At 54.2% G+C, this 21,321-nt stretch overlaps 1 protein-coding gene across 3 annotated transcripts in view; it reads right to left on the bottom strand.

Annotated features, from left to right (window-relative positions):
* Nucleotides 1-13,852: 13,852 nt before the first annotated feature.
* Nucleotides 13,853-21,321, bottom strand: part of lmo3 (LIM domain only 3) — a 45,072-nt gene continuing 37,603 nt past the window's right edge. For all 3 annotated transcript variants that reach the window (XM_035402491.1, XM_035402490.1, XM_035402489.1), the window contains exons 3-4: nt 19,833-19,958; nt 13,853-14,053 (exon numbers count right to left, since the gene is read on the bottom strand). In XM_035402491.1, the coding sequence (XP_035258382.1) occupies nt 13,948-14,053; nt 19,833-19,958 (232 nt within the window). In that variant the 3' untranslated portion in view covers nt 13,853-13,947. The remainder of the gene's footprint in view (nt 14,054-19,832; nt 19,959-21,321) is intronic.

Raw genomic sequence — 21,321 nt, 5'->3', positions numbered from 1 at the left:
TAGTGTGATGTCATTGCCTGTGTGGCTTGAAAGGAATTATTTTCATAATGGAAAATAAGCTGCCCACTTTGACTTAAAAAATGGATCAGAATAAATGTGCGTTTTTACAATGAACATTATCACACGTGAAACGTGCCTGCATAATCTGGATCAGACATGTATTATGCTCCAATAGACCGCGGAAATCGCTCTACAGATTTATAGTAGTTGGTTAGCAACTGAGAGATGGTTCTTTGTCACTGTTGCTAAAAAATATTTTTTTGTTACGTAAATTGAAGCATTATGTAAAAGCTTTGGGATGGGGTTTTGGCCTAGATTCTGGGTGTCATTTAGGGGTAAGGCTTTTGAAATTGCATGTAAATACTGGACATTGACGTGTGTGTGTGTGTGTTTGTCATTGATCAGTGGAGGTATTAACATGCTAAAATCCTCATGAAAGATGTCCTTTCGTATATAGGCCCAGGAAGCTGCTCCTCTGGGTCACCGTGGTTGCGCGCGTGGGTCGCCGTGGTTGCGCGCGTGGGTCGCCGTGGTTGCGCGCGTGGGTTGCCGTGGTTGCGCGCGTGGGTCGCCGTGGTTGCGCAGTGGGTCGCCGTGGTTGCGCGCGTGGGTCGCCGTGGTTGCGCGAGTGGGTCGCCGTGGTTGCGCGAGTGGGTCGCCGTGGTTGCGCGCGTGGGTCGCCGTGGTTGCGCGCGTGGGTCGCCGTGGTTGCGCAGTGGGTCGCCGTGGTTGCGCAGTGGGTCGCCGTGGTTGCGCGCGTGGGTCGCCGTAGTTGCGCGCGTGGGTCGCCGTGGTTGCGCGCGTGGGTCGCCGTGGTTGCGCGCGTGGGTGGCCGTGGTTGCGCGCGTGGGTCGCCGTGGTTGCGCAGTGGGTCGCCGTGGTTGCGCGCGTGGGTCGCCGTGGTTGCGCGCGTGGTATGTGCTCATTGGCAGGCACAGGAGGGCCCAGTGGCAGCATCAGTCTCCTCCGCTAAACGACGCATCCGTTTCCTCCACTTCCTGTCACTTCCTGTCCCCGTGCTGCCGGCGGCTCCTCAGAGAACATATTAATAAACAAACCCCACAGTATCAGTCTGCCCCCTCGCCTCTGTACTGTTTATGGTTATGGAACAGATCATCTCATAATGAGAGTGTGAAATATTGAGACATAACTCCTCTGTAATGTGTGGATTCCCAGACAACTCGCAGCTCGGCCTGCCCGTAATTCCTCCGCTGGACTCCGGGGGGAGCCGGCGACGCCAGCGTCCCTGTGACCGAACGCCCTGCTGAGGGCAGGATGACAGGCGCAGGAACATGGCTGTCGGCTCCTCACCTTCAGTCCCTTCATTCACTTAATACTCACTCTTCAGCGGCGAATAGAATCTTATATAAAATTATACAGAGACGCAGTGGTGCCTGGACCAGGTCTGAGCTGGGGGAGTGTGCCCTGCTAACAGGGCCCAGCTCCAGAGCAGGATACCATTCCATCAGTGGTGTGTGTGACTGCTGCTAATGCTGGCTTCCCTCTGTGCTGTCCTCAGACCCCACGGGCCTGCGCATTGTGTCATCACCTCTTCTCTTCTTTTTCCCAGAATCCAGCCTAGAATATCTCATCCTGAATACATGTGTTTATTTCCTAATCTTTTAAACAAAGCAAGCTCCAGACATATAGCAGATTCCAAACAGAAATAAGGCCGGAGAGCAGTAAGACAATTCTCTACTCTGATTGGTCCACCTGTTGTCAATTGTGATTCTGCGCTCTGATTGGTCCACCTGTTTGTCGTTGGCCCCCATCACTCACTCCGCCCCCCCCCCCCCCTTCGAACCCAGCCCAATTATTTTTAGTGAAGTATTGATGGCCTGTTTAATTCTGCTGGCCTGACAGAGCACTGCTCCACAACGAAACATCTCCAGTGGGAGCGCAACTCTGGCCTTGAAGTGAGAGGAAGAGGGAGAGAAAGAGGAAAAGAAAGAGAGGGAGCTAAAGAGAAGGGGAGAAAGAGAGAGAGAGAGATAAAAGGGGAGAGAGGGAGTGAGAGTGAGTTAGAGGCAGAGAGAGAGAGAGAGAGACAGAAGGCTCAGCCATATTTAATGCTCTCATTTGGACTCTCCCCCAGCCTTGGGAGTGTAGGCTGGGGTGAGGGAGGCAGATTAATTTTTGACGATGCGATCGATAAGGAGGCTTTTCTCCCCCCCCCTCCACCTGCCCCCCCCCCCCCCCCCCACATCCCCCTGACACTGAGTCATCTAATTTGCTGTTTATCTTGTACTTATTGAGTTTTGAGCATTGTTAAATCAAACCTTTCAGCTGTTTAATTTCGCTGCGTGAACTTAGCTCCCCCCCTTCCGTGTGCACCTTTTTTTTATTTCACCCCCCCCACCCACCCAGGAGAGAGGGAGAGAGAGAGGGAGAGAGGGAGAGAGGGAGAGAGGGAGAAAGACACCTATGGGGTGATTAGAATTTTTCTCCCTGTTATTTCGGGTTCTCTCTCCCCCTCTGTGCCCCCCCCCCTCCCCGCCTCCCTCATCTTGGCTGAGGCGCTCCTATGAAATGCTGATTTGGATCCCGTCTCCCCCCCCCCCCCCCCCCCCCCCGGCTTTTCTTCTCTCTCTCTTCCCTGAGGCAATAGATCAGATTATCTCCAGGGAAATCATTACTTGGCATTATTACTACCCCCAGCCCCTTCATCTACCCCTCCTTGTTTCCTCACTCTATCACTTGATTAAGTATCAGGGGTGGGGTGGGGTGGGGGTGGGGGTAGCAGGGGTAGGGGTGGGCCCTTAAACTGTGGCCCAGTAATGAACTCTTTGAGCCCCCCCCCACACACACATCTTTTAGGTTTGGTTTTTTGTGGGCCCCGTCGGGCAGTCCTGGGGGCCCCACGCGGAGCGGCGGTGTTCAGAGCCCAGCTCAGCGGGAGCGCCTCATCAGCATAAACCCAGCAAATGGCTGATCAGGAAAATTACTCTGAGGGACCAATCAGCTTCCTCGTGTCAGTGCGGCAGGTGCAGCGGCCCGCCGTATGAGCAGAGCTCAGCGCCCTGCCCTAGCCTTGCCCTGTAACTCCTCATTTACATTCACCACCAGGGCAGAGGGTAACTGGCCTCTTATTTTACACAAATAAAAACAATGCAGTTATCAGGGACTGAGCTGCAGGTGCTAATGCTGAGTGATATTTGCACAGCACACAAATGGGTGATCGGCTCTGAATGCATTTTTATGGATGCTTCCGTTAATGTGAGTAAGAGTGTTATGAATGCACATCCTGTTAGGGACTGGAATAGCTGCAGGTTGTGTGGCCTGGGCTCCCCCCCGCCCACACTGGGCTCGGACCTGGGGCCCGGAGCGCGTGGGCGAGTTCCTGCCGGGCAGGCGGGGTTTGGGGACAGGGCTTGGGGGCGGGGCCTGGGGGCGGGGCCTGGGGGCAGGCGGGGTTTGGGGACAGGGCTTGGGGGCGGGGCCTGGGGGCAGGCGGGGTTTGGGGACAGGGCTTGGGGGCGGGGCCTGGGGGCAGGCGGGGTTTGGGGACAGGGCCTGGGGGCGGGGCCTGGGGGCAGGCGGGGTTTGGGGACAGGGCTTGGGGGCGGGGCCGGGGGGCAGGCGGGGTTTGGGGACAGGGCTTGGGGGCGGGGCCTGGGGGCAGGCGGGGTTTGGGGACAGGGCTTGGGGGCGGAACCTGGGGGCAGGCGGGGTTTGGGGACAGGGCTTGGGGGCGGGGCCTGGGGGCAGGCGGGGTTTGGGGACAGGGCTTGGGGGCGGGGCCTGGGGGCAGGTGGGTTTGGGGACAGGGCTCGGGGGCGGGGCCTGGGGACAGGCGGGGTTTGGGGACAGGGCTTGGGGGCGGGGCCTGGGGGCAGGCGGGGTTTGGGGACAGGGCTTGGGGACAGGGTTTGGGGACAGGGCTTGGGGGCGGGTGCAGTCCCGCAGAGTGGCGGGGCCCCAGTGTGTCGGCCCAGCGTGGCCCTAATGAAAGGCTTCCTGCAGCCCCTGCATTAATTAATCCATGTTTTGTTTTATTATGTGGCGTGGAGTTAATGAGCACTTTGTGTGAGATAACCCTCTCAGAACAGACGGCTCCCCAGGGCCTGGGGGAACACGCCATTTATTCTTTATTCTTACACAAATGGCGGTCGTTAGGGGAGACATAGAGGATACACTCGATAGGCTTTAGATAGTAAATGTGCCCTGTTTGATTATTTTTATCTTTAGTGGGGGTTGGGAGGAGGGGGGGGGGGCTCTGCCTTTGAAATGTCTCCTTCGCTATTTTATCAGACTAAAGTAGAATGCTCTGTGAGTCCGGGGGGGGGGGGGGGAGAAGGAGAGAGAGGAGAAAAACAGAGGAGAAGAGAGAGGAAAGAAGAGGATGAGCGAGCAGAAAAGAGAGAGGGAAAGAGGAGAGGGCGGATGAGAGGAGAGGGGAGAAGAGAGCAGGTGAGAGGAAAGAGGAGGAGAGAGCGAATGAGAGGAGAGAGGAGGAGAGAGCGAATGAGAGGAGAGAGGAGGAGAGAGCGGATGAGAGGAAAGAGGAGGAGAGAGGAGAGAGCGGATGAGAGATGGGAATGAGGCCTTTTCCCTGTGAATAATTGGCGCTGTGAGATGGCAGAAGGTGAATGGAGCCGGTCCTGCCCCCTGTAGATGACAATCATCTTTCCAATTTGCTGCAGATTAGCCCATTCCAGAGCAGGTTACTGTAAACAGGGAGCTTCAGCCCACAGGAGTGTGTGTGTGTGCGCGTGTGTGCGTGTGTGTGTGTATGCGTGTGCGCGTGTGTATGCGTGTGTGCGTGTGTGTGTGCGTGTGTATGCGTGTGTGCGAGTGTGTGTGTGTGTGTGTGTGCGTGTGCGTGCGTGTGTGTGAGTGTGTGTGAGTGTGTGCGTGTGTGTATGCGTGTGTGCGCGAGTGTGTGTGTGCGTGTGTGTGTGCGTGTGTATGCGTGTGTGCGAGTGTGTGTGTGTGTGTGTGTGCGTGCGTGTGTGTGTGTGTGTATGCGCGTGCGTGTGTGTGTGTGTGTATGCGTGTGTGCGCGAGTGTGTGTATGCGTGTGCGCGAGTGTGTGTATGCGTGTGTGCGAGTGTGTGTGTGTGTGTGTGTGCGTGCGTGTGTGTGTGTGTGTATGCGTGTGTGCGCGAGTGTGTGTATGCGTGTGCGCGAGTGTGTGTATGCGTGTGCGCGAGTGTGTGCGTGCGTGTCACGCTCCTGGACAAAGCGCTGCTTCCTGTAGGACCCTCAGTCTTTAATACCGCTCGACTGGGACTCCAGTCCCTAAAATGAAGAACAGGAAAATAACTTAAGCATGGCGTACAGTACAGAATGATCTCCCTGCAGAACTGCAGAATTGTCTTTGAAGTGTAAACGTTCAGGTGAAGATTGATTTGCGTTTAGCGTGCCGGGTCCCTGTCCTGGCTGCTCGGGGGCCGTGGCTCATTTTGGAGATTGAGGCTTGGAGGATGGGGGGAGGGCGTCCTGCTTTCCCCATCATTATTCATTGAATGCTCTGTTTAATGCATACAGAAACGCTGCGCAGCAGATACTGAGCGGAGGGGCTTTCTTGGGGGGCGAGATTACAGACCGCGCTGAGTCCAGCTCTCAGCTCTCATAATTACAACCAGGACGGGGATTGTGTGGAAAACTGTTTTATTTAATGGAGATACACACGTTGTTTTCTGCATTTTTTTATGGTTGAAGTCTCACTGTTCCTGTATTTTTTCAGTGTGAATAACCATATGCTGTATAAATCCTGTGTGTGTGCACGTGTGAGTGTGTGTGTGCGTGTGTGTGTCGGTCATTAGAAAGGGTTTGTGGCGTCCTCTGAAACCAGGACCGTGGCCTTGGTTGTTGTTGTTGCTGTTCGGACTCTGCCCTGTAGGGGGCGGTGTTGGGCGCGAGCAGCGTGCTGTATGTTCCCAGGCCGACGGGCCGCTCTGCATCTGGTACAGGTTTATTCCGTCACATCAAACGCGGGACTTTAAAGGCCCGCCTGTAAATCCCCCTCGGATCCTATCTCCCCGAATCATTAGCATCTCGCGCTGCACGTCCTGTCCCGCGCGGCGCGCTCAGAGCACCGCCAATCAGCCGCCTGAGATTCTGCCGCGGCGATAGCGTCCCGCGCGTTCTGTAAACAGTGGATCACCGCCGAGCGGCCGGATTAGCGCGCGATGCATCGCTGACATATGAAGCGATTGATGGCTCTTTAATGGCGTTTCCCGCCATGTTTCATCTCTTTGATTCGCTGTAAAACCTCTCATTTGATTAGGGAGCCGTTAAATACCAGTGCATTTCAATATGTCATCATTTGCATTTTTTGGCTTTTTCGCGCCTGAGTTCTCTCTCATGTGCTCTGTGCCATTTCAGAGTAACTTCCTGCTCTTTTTCCGTTTCTGTCTTCCTTCTGTGAGCGTGTTTTATCTGCGGGCTCACGGGCTCCAGGATGCTAATCACATTTCTGTTTCTGTTTTCAAGCGCAGTAGCGGCTGAATGTACGTTTCCGTAGCACAGGCCAGAGCTGCAGTCGTGTGATGTCATTTCATTGGCCAGACGGCGTGAATAATTGGCGGCCATCTTGCTTTCTTTGTCAGGGCAGTTGGGTAGCCCAAGCCTCCTCTGCATTCCTGCAGCTGGGCACGATTTGGGCCCCTTCTGGCCCGGGGGCCGCTGTCCTTATCTGGATAATGGTGCTCAATGGGCTCCTGTGTGACCCCGCCCCCTTTTACCCCATCAGAGAGGGGGCGGGGTCAGAGATGATTGGCAGCCCCAGTCTATGATGTGTGTAAATGGTGGCAGGCGGAACAGCATTTGGGGGGGGAGGGGGATGCATCATGGACGGATGGAATAATCTCACTAAGGGTTGATGTCCATGGGGGGGGGGAGGAGGTGACACGTTCAAATCAGCTCCAAATACAAAAGTCCATTTTCTGAGCCACAAACCCCAAATTTAACATGACCCAACCACATGACTACGTTTCCCAGACACCCATCTCCCTCAGAAGGGCCGCGGGACAGGGAGTCATTAAAAGAGCCTTATCTGCCTCAGATAGCATTGGCATGTGTGCAGAGATCATTATTTCTGCCCCCGGAGCCTTTGCCCAATGAGAGCGCGGGGTCGCCCCGCTCCCAACGCTGACGCTGGGCTCAGGAATGGGGCCATCTACCCAACACAGGCGGGCAGCTAATGCTCTCTCTAAACGCTTCTAATGGCTGTTCTACCACAGACTTCAGAGATATGCTTCCTTCTGCTTACCATTCCTGTAGTGGTGAGGAGTCATTTAATAAATAAAAAAAGTTCCATGCCCAAACACCCTATGAGATTCAGGCTGTGTAAAGACCCAGGAGCAGAAGCGTGTTGGGTTATATGTGAGATTCAGGCTGTGTAAAGACCCAGGAGCAGAAGCGTGTTGGGTTATATGTGAGATTCAGGCTGTGTAAAGACCCAGGAGCAGAAGCGTGTTGGGTTATATGTGAGATTCAGGCTGTGTAAAGACCCAGGAGTTGAAGCGTGTTGGGTTAAATGTGAGATTCAGGCTGTGTCAAGGCTCAGGAGTTGAAGCGTGTTGGGTTATATGTGAGATTCAGACTGTGTCAAGGCTCAGGAGCAGAAGCGTGTTGGGTTATATGTGAGATTCAGGCTGTGTCAAGGCTCAGGAGCAGAAGCGTGTTGGGTTAAATGTGAGATTCAGGCTGTGTAAAGCCTCAGGAGCAGAAGCGTGTTGGGTTAAATGTGAGATTCAGGCTGTGTCAAGGCTCAGGAGTTGAAGCGTGTTGGGTTAAATGTGAGATTCAGGCTGTGTAAAGACCCAGGAGCAGAAGCGTGTTGGGTTAAATGCTGCATCTACACCTAGCCTCTCTGCACTGGAGTACGGTGGTGTTGTTTTGGTGATGAAGGGGTGGAGTCTGTGCTTTGTACTGTAGTTGTGCCTCTTAGTGCCACACTAATGCGTTTCAACTGCGGACTAATTACACACCATTCCTTTTCATCAACCGCACAATGTTACACATTTCAGCTCCGTCCCAAACACGCTCTGCATGCCAGGAGAACGGGACCACGGGCACTGTGTGCCCTGGCCGCTGAGCGTCTGTGGCACTGTAATGCTTCGTCATTTCATGGTCTGCTGCTTTGACTCAATTATTTCAGGCCAAAATGAGAAATTCCCGTCGAGACTGCAGCCTGCTGTCTTATTTACCTTCCTCCTTAAACAGTTTAACGTTTGTGGAATGGGAGCGCTTGGAAAGTCAGATTATTTTAGATTAAAGAAACGATTCCCCATTTTCTCTCATTCCTTTCATAGCTTTGCTCATTTCGGCTTCCCAGTCTGTGCTGCTCTGTGATTCGTCCGCACGACTCTGACTGCTTAAGAACTCGCCCCCAGGACCGGCCCGTGTGCCAGACACATTCATCCCTCTGCAGCTGAGCGGAGGCCTGGAGAAGCAGCTCCAGCCTCGCTGAGGTGTGCGTGTGTGGATTTGAGTTACCTGAGAACTGAAAGTGAAGTAAGAGTCAGTGAAAGTCCCATGGTTATGGTAGTTTAAGGCAGTTGGGTGGGTTTTGGGGTGCAGAGGTGGGTGTGTGGGTGGGTTTTTGGGGTGCAGAGGTGGGTGTGTGGGTGGGTTTTTGGGGTGCAGAGGTGGGTGTGTGGGTGGGTTTTTGGGGTGCAGAGGTGGGTGTGTGGGTGGGTTTTGGGGTGCAGAGGTGGGTGGGTGGGTGGTTTTTTGGGGTGCAGAGGCAGTTAAGTGTTTGAGTGTTTGGGGTGGGGGTGGGTGAAGTGTGATGTTTTAGACTGTGCTGAGGCGAGTGATGACCTCATGAACGTCTGGCTCGCTCCACACCGATGGATGATGTCAGCTTGGGTTAAAAAGACACTCCACCCCTGTTCATGCTCTGTGACATCATCATTTCTGTGTTATTGGCCTTCATGGTTTATTTGTGTGGGAATGGCTTATGAATCCCGCTTCCCAAAGGAGGCTGTGCTGCACACAAAATGGCCGCCATCAGGATGCTGCTCACGGTGGTGGTTTTATTTCCCTCGGAGTTCCAAGCCTGGATTGATTGCAGCAATCAGCTTAAGGATTTTGAACAGACTGAGGCTCATCAAAGGGGCTTGTCCTCTCTCTGCCGCCGGCGAAAGAAATTCAATTAGCTTAATTAGCCTGCAAATTCTGCGCTTTTTAGTGTTGCATCATTATCGTCAAACTTCACGGGACATTCTTCATTGTGTCTCACGCTTAATGTCATTCTTCTGAGACGTGGGGGAGTTCAGGAGGAGCCCGTTGGATATTTGGAGCAGAAGTAGGTCATTAAAAATTATAAATATATGTGATGTTCTATCTGAACAACCGTCTGTGAGTGCTGTGTGTGTGTGTGTGTGTGTGTGTGTGTGTGTGTGTGTGTGTGTGTCTGTCTGTGTTTGTGTGTGTGTCTGTTTGTGTGTGTGTGTGGTTAAAGCAGCGTGTGCAGCACACACACTGGTGTAGCTCTAGAGATGTGTGTGTGTGTGTGGTTAAAGCAGCGTGTGCAGCACACACACTGGTGTAGCTCTAGAGATGTGTGAGTGTGTGTGTGTAGGGGTTAGAGCAGCAGATGAATGACAGGCCGTTGTCCTGGACACAGCTGGGCTGAGGCCCGTTTGATTGGCAGACGGTGCCATGTGCAGAGACGTGGGATTGGGTCTCTCTCTGACCTCGGTGATGGGACGTCCAATTACACGACTTAGGGCTCCATAATTACCACAGATATCCTGCAGTCGCTCGGCCTCTCACCGCTGTGAAGAAGCAGGAGTCACCTGACCGTGTGAGGAGCAAGCATTGACCGGGGGCCGGGGGCCGGGGGCCGGGGGGCGGGGGGCGGGGGGCGGGGGGGGGGGGGTTGAAGTGTTCTGCAGTCGGCTGTCCACTCTTAAGTACCAAGAAAAGCAGCACTTAAATTGTTTATCACTTTAAGACTGCGTGACGTATCTGGGACAGAGTTTAGGCTTGTGTGCGTGGGTGGGGTGCGTGTTGGGGGGGTGGGGGTTACCCAAAATGATGGGCCAATGAGCTGCTTGCAGGGCGTGGTCACCCCCGGTGGCTCCGCCCCTTCCTCCTCCCACTCCCTTACCTGAATCACACTGACGGGGCCAAACGATTTGACTCTTTTACTAGAAAGGTACAGCTCCAGTAAAATATCCCGGTACAGAAATTGCCAGTTTTACAGGTAACCCGAGCAATGATTGTACTAAATACTTACAGTATTACAAAGGGCAAAAAAGAACACAATTACACAAATCGTAACACAATAAAACTGTATTACATTTGTGCTTAAAATTATTACAATACAGTATGTACAAGAGTCGTCTGAAAAATAAAGATCTCATGCTGTGGAACACATATAAAGAAATCATTATACAATAGCAAGCAAAGGAAAAAAGTTGTATATACAACCGCATTTCAAAGTGTAAATCAATTGGTCTTTATGCCTTTGCAGAACTGCCGCCTGTCTTTGACCATAAAGTCAGTAATTATTCCGGCACAGTGGCTCAGATGGCGAGCTTCTCCGGCTCAGCGCTGCAGCGCTGTGCAATTACCCAGCATTCCCCCGCTCCGCGGATCAAGCGCTAACTCAGAGGTCACAGGGGGCTGTTTGTGTAAAATGCCCCGGCGCTCGCACCTTCTCTCTCTCACTGCGCTCCTCTGCTCCACTGGCGCCTCCTCTCTCTCACTGCGCTCCTCTGCTCCACTCGCGCCTCCTCTCTCTCACTGCGCTCCTCTGCTCCACTCGCGCCTCCTCTCTCTCACTGCGCTCCTCTGCTCCACTCGCGCCTCCTCTCTCTCACTGCGCTCCTCTGCTCCACTCGCGCCTCCTCTCTCTCACTGCGCTCCTCTGCTCCACTCGCGCCTCCTCTCTCTCACTGCGCTCCTCTGCTCCACTCGCGCCTCCTCTCTCTCACTGCGCTCCTCTGCTCCACTCGCGCCTCCTCTCTCTCACTGCGCTCCTCTGCTCCACTGGCGCCTCCTCTCTCTCACTGCGCTCCTCTGCTCCACTGGCGCCTCCTCTCTCTCACTGCGCTCCTCTGCTCCACTCGCGCCTCCTCTCTCTCACTGCGCTCCTCTGCTCCACTCGCGCCTCCTCTCTCTCACTGCGCTCCTCTGCTCCACTCGCGCCTCCTCTCTCTCACTGCGCTCCTCTGCTCCACTCGCGCCTCCTCTCTCTCACTGCGCTCCTCTGCTCCACTCGCGCCTCCTCTCTCTCACTGCCCTCCTCTGCTCCACTCGCGCCTCCTCTCTCTCACTGCGCTCCTCTGCTCCACTCGCGCCTCCTCTCTCTCACTGCGCTCCTCTGCTCCACTCGCGCCTCCTCTCTCTCACTGCCCTCCTCTGCTCCACTGGCGCCTCCTCTCTCTCACTGCGCTCCTCTGCTCCACTGGCGCCTCCTCTCTCTCACTGCGCTCCTCTGCTCCACTCGCGCCTCCTCTCTCTCACTGCGCTCCTCTGCTCCACTCGCGCCTCCTCTCTCCCACTGCGCTCCTCTGCTCCACTCGCGCCTCCTCTCTCTCACTGCGCTCCTCTGCTCCACTGGCGCCTCCTCTCTCTCACTGCGCTCCTCTGCTCCACTGGCGCCTCCTCTCTCTCACTGCGCTCCTCTGCTCCACTGGCGCCTCCTCTCTCTCACTGCGCTCCTCTGCTCCACTCGCGCCTCCTCTCTCTCACTGCGCTCCTCTGCTCCACTCGCGCCTCCTCTCTCTCACTGCGTTCCTCTCTCTCACTGCGCTCCTCTGCTCCACTCGCGCCTCCTCTCTCACTGCGCTCCTCTGCTCCAGGCCAAGCTAACTGGAGCTCCTCCAGGCAGAGTTTGAAACGCTCTCGTTATTTATTGTTATTTTTTATGAAACTGATCTGTTTCTGAGAATGACATTGAATGATGCGTACCATGGAAATGGCTCTTAGAAAGATTTATAAATTCTTGTGTTTTTTTTTTTCCTCCCTTCATGGAACAAGTGCCTTTTAAGGTGACAGTGTCCACAGCTCTGGTTAATACTGACAGCCCCGTGTCACTGCAGGGACACTGGAGTGTTTTTACCCATCATGCCCCTGGCTGAGTGAAGCGTGACTGTATCTGCGCTGCCTTTTCAGAACGGTACTTTATAATGACGCGAGATTTCATTAAAAGCAGATCAAATAAATATTTTTGCCTGGTTTTTTTCAGCATTTTGAAAGAGCGAGCCCCCAGACTGCGTTCTGTAGCTGTGAGTCAGAACCAGCTCCTTGCTGTAAAAGGCAGACGCAGCTGCCTCAATGACTGGCCAGTGCATCTGCCAATCACAGAGCGTCAGCCAATCCCAGTGCACACAGGAGCCATTTTAGAAGTCCCAGTTTGGCCCGGTTTGAATGCCTAGAGACGGCCTGCTCCCGCCTCTGTACAGTCAGCTGCCGCACTTCTTCTTTTTTTCTTTTCTTTTCTCAGCCCCCATTCCCCCCTTTTGTGTTTCTGTTGTTTTGGGTCCATGGGGATGAGGGGAGGAGGGGAGGGGGGGGGTGGAACAGAATGGTCCTGCTGCGTTGGGGCAGGTGGTGGGGTGGGTGGGGTGGTGGATGTGGTCCCTGTGAGGCTTGGGGTGGTGTCAGAACTTTTCTGGGCGGGGTGGCAGGTGGCGGAACAGCCAAAACGTCATCCTACGTAAATCTTCTCTTTCAGTCCACTGTTGGGGCCCCACAGAGGGGTCTCAGAGTGTCCCTCTGTCTGCATGGCTGTTCTGTACAGCAGTGGGGGGGGGGGGGGCAGGGAGGAGGGTATGTACATGGGGGGGGGGGGGGTATGCTTAAAAGCAGCTTCTACCCAACTGCTGGGGACAGTGAGAATGGGGATGCGGGGTGTGTGTGTTTATGTGTGTCTTTGTGTGAGTGAGTGAGTGAGTGTGTGAGTGAGTGTGTGTGTGTGTATGAATGTGTGTGTATGTGAGTGAGTATGAGTGAGAGTGTGTGTGTGTGTGTGTGTGTGAGTGAGTATGAGTGTGTGTGTGTGTGTGTGTGTGTGTGAGTGAGTATGAGTGAGAGTGTGTGTGTGTGTGAGTGTGTGTGTGAGAGTGAGTGAGTGTGTGTGTGTGTGTGTGTGTGTGTGTGTGTGAGTGAGTATGAGTGAGTGAGTGAGTGAGTGAGTGAGTGTGTGTGTGTGTGTGTGTGTGTGTGTGTGTGAGTGAGTATGAGTGAGTGAGTGAGTGTGTGTGTGTGTGTGTGTGTGTGTGTGGGTGAGTGTGTGTGTGTATGAATGTGTGAGCGTGTGTGAGTGAGTATGAGTGAGAGTGTGTGTGTGTGAGTGAGTATGAGAGTGTGTGTGTGTGTGTGTGTGTGAGTGTGTGTGAGAGTATGTGTGAGTGAGTGAGTGAGTGTGAGAGTGTGTGTGTGTGAGTGTGTGTGTGAGTGAGTATGAGTGAGTGAGTGAGTATGAGTGTGTGTGAGTGAGTATGAGTGAGAATGTGTGTGTGTGAGAGTGTGTGTGTGAGAGTGTGTGTGTGTGTGTGTGTGAGTGTGAGTGTGTGTGTGTGTGAGTGAGTATGAGTGAGTGAGTGTGTGTGTGTGAGTGTGTGTGAGAGTGTGTGTGAGTGAGTGAGTGTGAGAGTGTGTGTGTGTGAGTGTGTGTGTGAGTGAGTATGAGTGAGTGAGTGAGTATGAGTGTGTGTGAGTGAGTATGAGTGAGAGTGTGTGTGTGTGTGTGTGAGTGAGTATGAGTGAGTGAGTGAGTATGAGTGTGTGTGAGTGAGTATGAGTGAGAGTGTGAATGTGTGTGTGTGAGTGAGTATGAGTGAGTGTGTGTGTGAGTGAGTATGAGTGAGTGTGTGAGTGTGTGTGTGTGAGTGAGTATGAGTGAGTGTGTGTGTGTGTTTATGTGTGTGTGTGTGTGTGTGTGAGTGAGTATGAGTGAGAATGTGTGTGTGTGTGTGTGTGTGAGTGAGTATGAGTGAGAGTGTGTGTGTGTGTGTGTCAGCAGGCAGAGTGGGGGGCTCTTCAGCGGACTTGGGGAGCGTAGCCCTCCTTCATTAAACCCTCCTCATAGTCCGTCTGGCACAGGATCATGTTGTTCTTCAGGAAGAATTTGTCTCCTACACAAAACCTGGAGAGAGAGAGAGAAAAGAGTGGGGAGGGAGGAAGAGAACAATGTGTATTAGAAGTGTTGAAATGAGGCCTCTCTTCATTAGAGCTGCAGGCTGGGCCTGGTTTTTGGGGCTCCCCTGCTCAGTGGGACGGTCCCCCCTGAGGCGGAGTGGATGTTTTATGCAGCGCTCCTGAGGAGCTGTCCCGGGGGGGGGGGGCTGCTGGACGAGGTGTGAGCAGGGGAGGGGGGGGGGGGGGGGGTACGGGTTACCTGGGGACGTTCGGCTGGCCTTTACCTGACTCCACTGTGAGGCCACCTGAGGAAGATGCTTGTGGTTGCTATGGTGGGGTGGTTGCTATGGTGAGGCGATTGCTATGGCGGGGTGGTTGCTATGGTGGGGCAGTTGCTATGGCTGGGCCCTGCCCAGCTGCAGGGAAGCAGTACCTGAGATCCAGGATCTGCAGATTAGAGCCAATTACTCCGCGCGTGTAGCTGGATTAGGGATTAGCCAATCGCAGCGTGCCGGGTGCAGAAGCTGAGAGTAAACCCAATCGCAGGCCCTCTGGGGCTGCATGACTGCGCAGCCCGGCCGTTAGACGGGACGTCCTGTCAGCTTTAGGCCACTCTGCTGGCTCAGTGACCCACACGGGGCTGCGGGCGCCTCCTCTTTCTCCCCCTGCAAACCTTCTGCGCAGACGCCCCAAAGTCACGCGTGACTGCGTAAAGTCACAGCGGTCCCCCTGCAAACCTTCTGCGCAGACGCCCCAAAGTCACGCGTGACTGCGTAAAGTCACAGCGGTCCCCCTGCAAACCTTCTGCGCAGACGCCCCAAAGTCACGCGTGACTGCGTAAAGTCACAGCGGTCCCCCTGCAAACCTTCTGCGCAGACACTCCCAAAGTCACGCGTGACTGCGTAAAGTCACAGCGGGTCAAACGCCGCAGAGGGGCGCCGCGGCCTGCTGCTGACGAGCTGAACATAACGGTGTCAGTCACACCCGTAAAAACGTCCTGTTTGAATGACACATCAGCGTGTTCTGCCTCACACGCGTGTGGGACAGTCCTCCCTCTGGGCTGATGGGACCACGCCCTGTTTATTTCCAGCGCGTTAGGTGCTCGCCCTTATTTTGGCCCTCCTTTTCTCTCTGCCTTTTGGAGGCGGGGCATGGGGGTGGGGCCACGGGGACTCTGGGATTGGTCGTTGCCTGGTGACGAGGCTGGACGGCAGCCCATCGATTGGCTGTCCCGCCGGGGTGATCTGTGTGTAAAGGGCGGCGACTGACCCAGTCAATAACTCTGAGCAGAGGTCATTAAAGATAGGGTGAGCGGTGATCACACTGCTGAGTGCTGCGGGGATGGTGACTGGCTCTGTGGCTTCAGCAGGGCACCTGCAGCTGCTCACTGGATGGAACGCTGGCTTGGCCCCTCCCCCTCCCTGTGGAGAGCACCTGCCAGCAAGACGCCATTATGACATCACGCATAATCCCCTGCCTCATTAACATATTCACTGGGAGCATTACTGAGGCAAACACTACTATGCAGCATTATATGTGATATAAAAATATTAATGTTTGGTGATCAGTAATCTTGGTAGCTAGATATAATGGTAGGCATATGTCTCTGTGTAATAACTGGTTTGAGTTTATTTTTCTGAATAAATCGGAAACAGGCTATGGTGCGGTCACGCTGAATGATGTCTCATCCGAACCCAACACTACTGGGCATCTGAGGTCAGGGGAGTGTAAACTCAGGACTGGTCCTGGAAATGTAACAGACCCACAGAGCCAAGAGGCTGGCCAGCCTGCCGCGGTTTAGTCAGCACCCAAAACCAGAGCGTGATGTGGGGGATGTCCAATTACCCCCCCCCCCCCCCCCACACCCCCCGTCCAAACGGGCTTACTTCAGAGGCTTAAACAGGGCGCAGGCAGTAACCAGCTCTGATACCATCTCAGACCTCAGAGCTCAGACCTCAGAGCTCAGACCTCGATGCAGTAAACAGTTTGGTTTTCGTTCATCTGTGGGTTTTTCTCGCGGTTGTGGCCCTGCACTCCCAGGGGCTGAGTGGACTGAGAAGCAAACACATGTGGCTGTAGCAATTTAACCTTCAAAAACACAGCTGTGGGCCCGCCGACCCCAGGAAAGCGCAAGTAATTACAGCACACGACCCCCCCAACCTCCCATCAGAACCGCTGCTTATCAGATAGTACATTTCTAATGATGTTCCAGAGAGGGGGAGGGAGGGAGGGCGGGTGGAGGGAGAGAAAGAGAGAGGGGGAGGGAGGGAGGGAGGGAGGGAGAGAGAGAAAGAGAGAGGGGGAGGGAGATCTCTGCCAGTTGTTAGATGGATTAGATTGCTTTATTGAACACAGGGGCCCTTTAATGTTGGGTGAAGCTGATGGAAGCTTGTGCATGAGCTGTCTCTAGATAAGACAGAAGCTCAGGAGGAAATCAGGGAGAGCCAGCTTCAGAACCTCCCTCTGTGTGTCTGTAAGCTTGTAGGGATCTCTGTGAGCCTGCTGGTCTTGCAATGTTCTTTAGGGTGGATTCAGAACTGCAACAGGAGAAGACTTTAACACACTACACGCTCTCAAAAAAAATGTGTTAATATCCGACACACTTTATATTACTACTTTTGTCATACAAATGTACAGTTTGTGTTCCAAAGGGAGACTAACTCCTTAACTAGACATGGAGATGTGTTTTAAAAAAATGGCACGCATTGTCTTTAACACATCTGAGAGCGCAGTGTTTAGTGTTCAAATGAAATGCCCCTGAGGTTCAGCTGGAGGAGCTGCATGGGCCTCTTGAGGACCGTGAGTTAGTGAAACTACAGGAAAAAGTTTGAGAACAGCTGGTCACATGACAGTCGAGGAGGTGTGCGACAACACTGTGTCCCTGCAGCCAACGTGGAGATGACCTCTCCGCTTTGCTGAAAAATGAGTTTCCCCTCCGTCAGGTGACTCCGTCAGGGTGTTTAAATCAAGGCTCTCAGTAACTGATGCATCCCACAGGAAAGAGCCTGTGGAATCAGCAGGGCTTCTTCACTGGGGGGGGCAGGGGGGCATTCTGGGAACAGAACACTACGGACGCTCCAGACAGATTTGTGGGCAAAGAAAAAAGAAAAGGAGCAGAAAAGCTGCTCCAGTTACGGCCGGGCCATAAATCTTCAGCCGTCAACAGAGAGATTGTGATTGGCTGAGCCGTCGTCAGAGAGATTGTGATTGGCTGAGCCGTCGTCAGAGAGATTGTGATTGGCTGAGCCGTCGTCAGAGAGATTGTGATTGGCGGGCGGACGGAGCGGAGGGGTGGGGGCCGGCCACGTGGACCCCCCCCAATGGTGATTTCATTAAAGACTCCGTCGTCTGTCCTAATGTGAACGGAAAGCCTCACCCGGCTTGAGTGGGTTTTAATTCGCAGAAACAGAATGGCCCAGCCTGGAGCGTCTGAGGGAGATTAGCTGACTTCTTGCATTAGGTGAGTTTGTCTTGCGTTGGAGGCTAAAGTGACAAGACAATACCCAGGTGCTAATTGTGCGTAACCTGCTCCGGTACGTGGTGCCAGTGGGCCGGGGGGAGGCCATGCGCAACCCCGAAACGTACGAGCTCCTGTCTGAACCAGAGAGAGCGCCGCACTGCATCGTGGGTAACAGCGAGAGTAACAGAGCGGCATAAAGCTGAGCTGGGCTGAGATCTCTGAAGATGCAAAGTGTCAATCAAAGCCCCAGGGCAGGAGAAAGAGTGGTTCTTATCCACAGACAACATTCTCCTTATTTATCTTTGTGCGAATGTACGTACACGTGTGAAAGATGAGATTCATTATTCCAGGGAATATGTAATCATCACCATTAATCTGTGGTTTAAGGTAAATGTGAGCTTTCTCTTTGGTGGGTGTGATGGGGATGTGTTAGGGATCTGTGTTTGATAATGACGGGACAGCACTGGGACTGGGAGCAGGGGGGGACTCAGGCTGGGCCTGAGACCATCAATCCCAAAGCCATAAACAGAATAAATCCTGAGATAAGTGTGTCTGAGGAGATGGAATTGCCCTCATACGCCTTCCCCGTGACACCAAGCACTCTCTTTCATTCTGTCAGCGAACACCTCCACTCTGCCTGCCCAACACACCTCCCCTCTGCCTGCACCCAACACACCTCCACTCTGCCTGCACCCAACACACCTCCACTCTGCCTGCACCCAACACACCTCCACTCTGTCTGCCCAACACACCTCCACTCAGCCTGCACCCAACACACCTCCACTCTGTCTGCCCAACACACCTCCCCTCTGCCTGCACCCAACACACCTCCACTCTGCCTGCACCCAACACACCTCCCTCTGCCTGCGCCCAACACACCTCCACTCAGCCTGCACCCAACACACCTCCACTCAGCCTGCCCAACACACCTCCACTCTGCCTGCACCCAACACACCTCCACTCAGCCTTCCCAACACACCTCCACTCTGCCTGCACCCAACACACCTCCACTCTGTCTGCCCAACACACCTCCACTCTGCCTGCACCCAACACACCTCCACTCTGCCTGCCCAACACACCTCCACTCTGTCTGCGCCCAACACACCTCCACTCTGTCTGCACCCAACACACCTCCACTCTGCCTGCACCCAACACACCTCCACTCTGCCTGCACCCAACACACCTCCACTCTGCCTGCACCCAACACACCTCCACTCAGCCTGCACCCAACACACCTCCACTCAACCTGCGCCCAGCACACCTCCACTCTGCCTGCGCCCAACACACCTCCACTCAGCCTGCACCCAACACACCTCCACTCTGTCTGCGCCCAACACACCTCCACTCTGCCTGCACCCAACACACCTCCACTCTGCCTGCACCCAACACACCTCCACTCTGCCTGCGCCCAACACACCTCCACTCTGCCTGCACCCAACACACCTCCACTCTGCCTGCACCCAACACACCTCCACTCTGCCTGCACTCAACACACCTCCACTCTGCCTGCACCCAACACACCTCCACTCTGCCTGCACCCAACACACCTCCACTCTGCCTGCACCCAACACACCTCCACTCTGCCTGCACCCAACACACCTCCACTCAGCCTGCCCAACACACCTCCACTCTGCCTGCGCCCAACACACCTCCACTCTGTCTGCACCCAACACACCTCCACTCTGCCTGCGCCCAACACACCTCCACTCAGCCTGCGCCCAACACACCTCCCCTCTGTCTGCACCCAACACACCTCCACTCTGCCTGCGCCCAACACACCTCTACTCTGTCTGCCCAACACACCTCCACTCAGCTTGCACCCAACACACCTCCACTCTGTCTGCACCCAACACACCTCCACTCTGCCTGCACCCAACACACCTCCACTCAGCCTGCGCCCAACACACCTCCACTCAGCCTGCACCCAACACACCTCCACTCTGCCTGCGCCCAACACACCTCCACTCTGCCTGCGCCCAACACACCTCCACTCTGCCTGCGCCCAACACACCTCCACTCAGCCTGCGCCCAACACACCTCCATTCTGCCTGCGCCCAACACACCTCCACTCTGTCTGCGCCCAACACACCTCCACTCTGCCTGCACCCAACACACCTCCACTCTGCCTGCACCCAACACACCTCCACTCTGTCTGCGCCCAACACACCTCCACTCTGTCTGCGCCCAACACACCTCCACTCTGTCTGCCCAACACACCTCCACTCTTTCTTACAGTCTACTGGGGACTTTCCTAGACTAGTGTGGACTTTCTTAGTGAGGGCTGGTGATTTTAGGGAGGGGGCGGGGCGCTCCTGTACCCACTCACCTCTGATTGCAGAGCTGACAGGCGAAGCAGTCGAGGTGGTAGACGTTCTCCTTGGCCCTCATGACCATTTCGAAAGCTGGGATGAGCTTGCTGCAGGCCGCACAGTTCCCCGTCACACCAAACAACCTGTGGGCCCAAAAAACCCATCACAGCTGAGCGCACCCTCACCAAAACACCTCACCTCATCACTCAGGGCGGGCGCGGGGGTGCGGGACGGGGTGCGGGGGTGCGGGGCGCGGGACGTTAACACCGCCGTTCATTAGGGATTCATGGCCGTTATTCTCGTGCGACTCAGACTCTGAAAAGGGGGAAAAAAGGAACTGATAACAAAATCATATAACAAAATAAGCTATTAGGCCGCTTCCCCGGGCCCTATGGCGGCATTGTTAGCATGATGAAGCTGCATGCCAGTCTGCGGGTCTGTGAGGCCGAGATGGCAATCTGATAAATGATCGCGGGACTGTGATATGCGCTGCTGTTTATTAACCTTCAGAAAGTCTGCTTCCCTCCGGCAGAACCGGGACAGATCGCACCCCTATCAATACCTGCCCAATTAAGGGGGTTCCCTGCAACAGCAATAACAGATCTCTCTCTCTCTCTCTCTCTCTCTCTCTCTCTCCCTCCCTCTGTGTCTCTCTCTCTCTCTCTGTCTCTCTCCCTCTGTGTCTCTCTCTCTCTCTCTCTCTCTGTCTCTCTCCCTCTCTCTCTCTGTCTCTCTCTCTCTCCCCCTCTCTCTATCTCTCAGGAGGGAGAGGGAGAGTTCATCTGAAAGAACTGTGGAGCTCTAATTAATAGAATTAGGTCTTTTCATTTTGATCTGTCTAAATATAGACGCATGATGTTTTGCTCTCTCTGTGTACATGTCCCAGGCTCGTGACTGTGCATGCAGGATGAGGTCATGTAGATTTTCACAAAGCCTCTCAGTCGATCTAAAATCCTTAAAAATGACTAAGAGAAGAACTGATGTACTTGCGTTTCTTGGTGAGTGCTCAGGGTGTAAAATGAGCAGACAATGGCATTACTTTACTCTCTTAGTAACGTGTCTATGAGCAGGGCAGTGCTGTAGGATGTGCTGTAGGATGTGCAGGGTGAATGGGCTGGGGGATGTGATGGGGTTAGGTAGGGTGATTGGATTGCACATCCTCACTCTACCCCACGCTACGTTTCTGGCGTGTTTCGGCTGGCCTGAAAAGTGCATTTCCTCTAACAGTAATGATTCCCTGGCTGCATAAATAAGGAATTGACCGGACAGTTATCGATAAATGATTGACAAAACTGTGAAAAAGTTTTTTCTGTTTTCCGCTCTGTGCTGTCAGGCTGAATTAGCACAGAGCTGTAAGAGAGTACTGCATCCATCTCTCCTGTCCTGCAAGTTTAAAGCAGGGCTGTGAATAATAGATTTCATGCTCCTTAGAATAACTGAGGCCTTTCACACACACTCTTCAGTATGAAACCTGATCTGGGGTCACCAGGAGTCTCTCAGCTCACA

The sequence above is a fragment of the Anguilla anguilla genome, chromosome 19 (genome assembly GCF_013347855.1).
Source record: "Anguilla anguilla isolate fAngAng1 chromosome 19, fAngAng1.pri, whole genome shotgun sequence".
NCBI classification, from domain to species: Eukaryota; Metazoa; Chordata; class Actinopteri; order Anguilliformes; family Anguillidae; genus Anguilla; species Anguilla anguilla.
The sequence above is the reverse complement of the archived record's forward strand: the minus strand, read 5'-3'. Positions and strand labels throughout refer to the sequence as shown.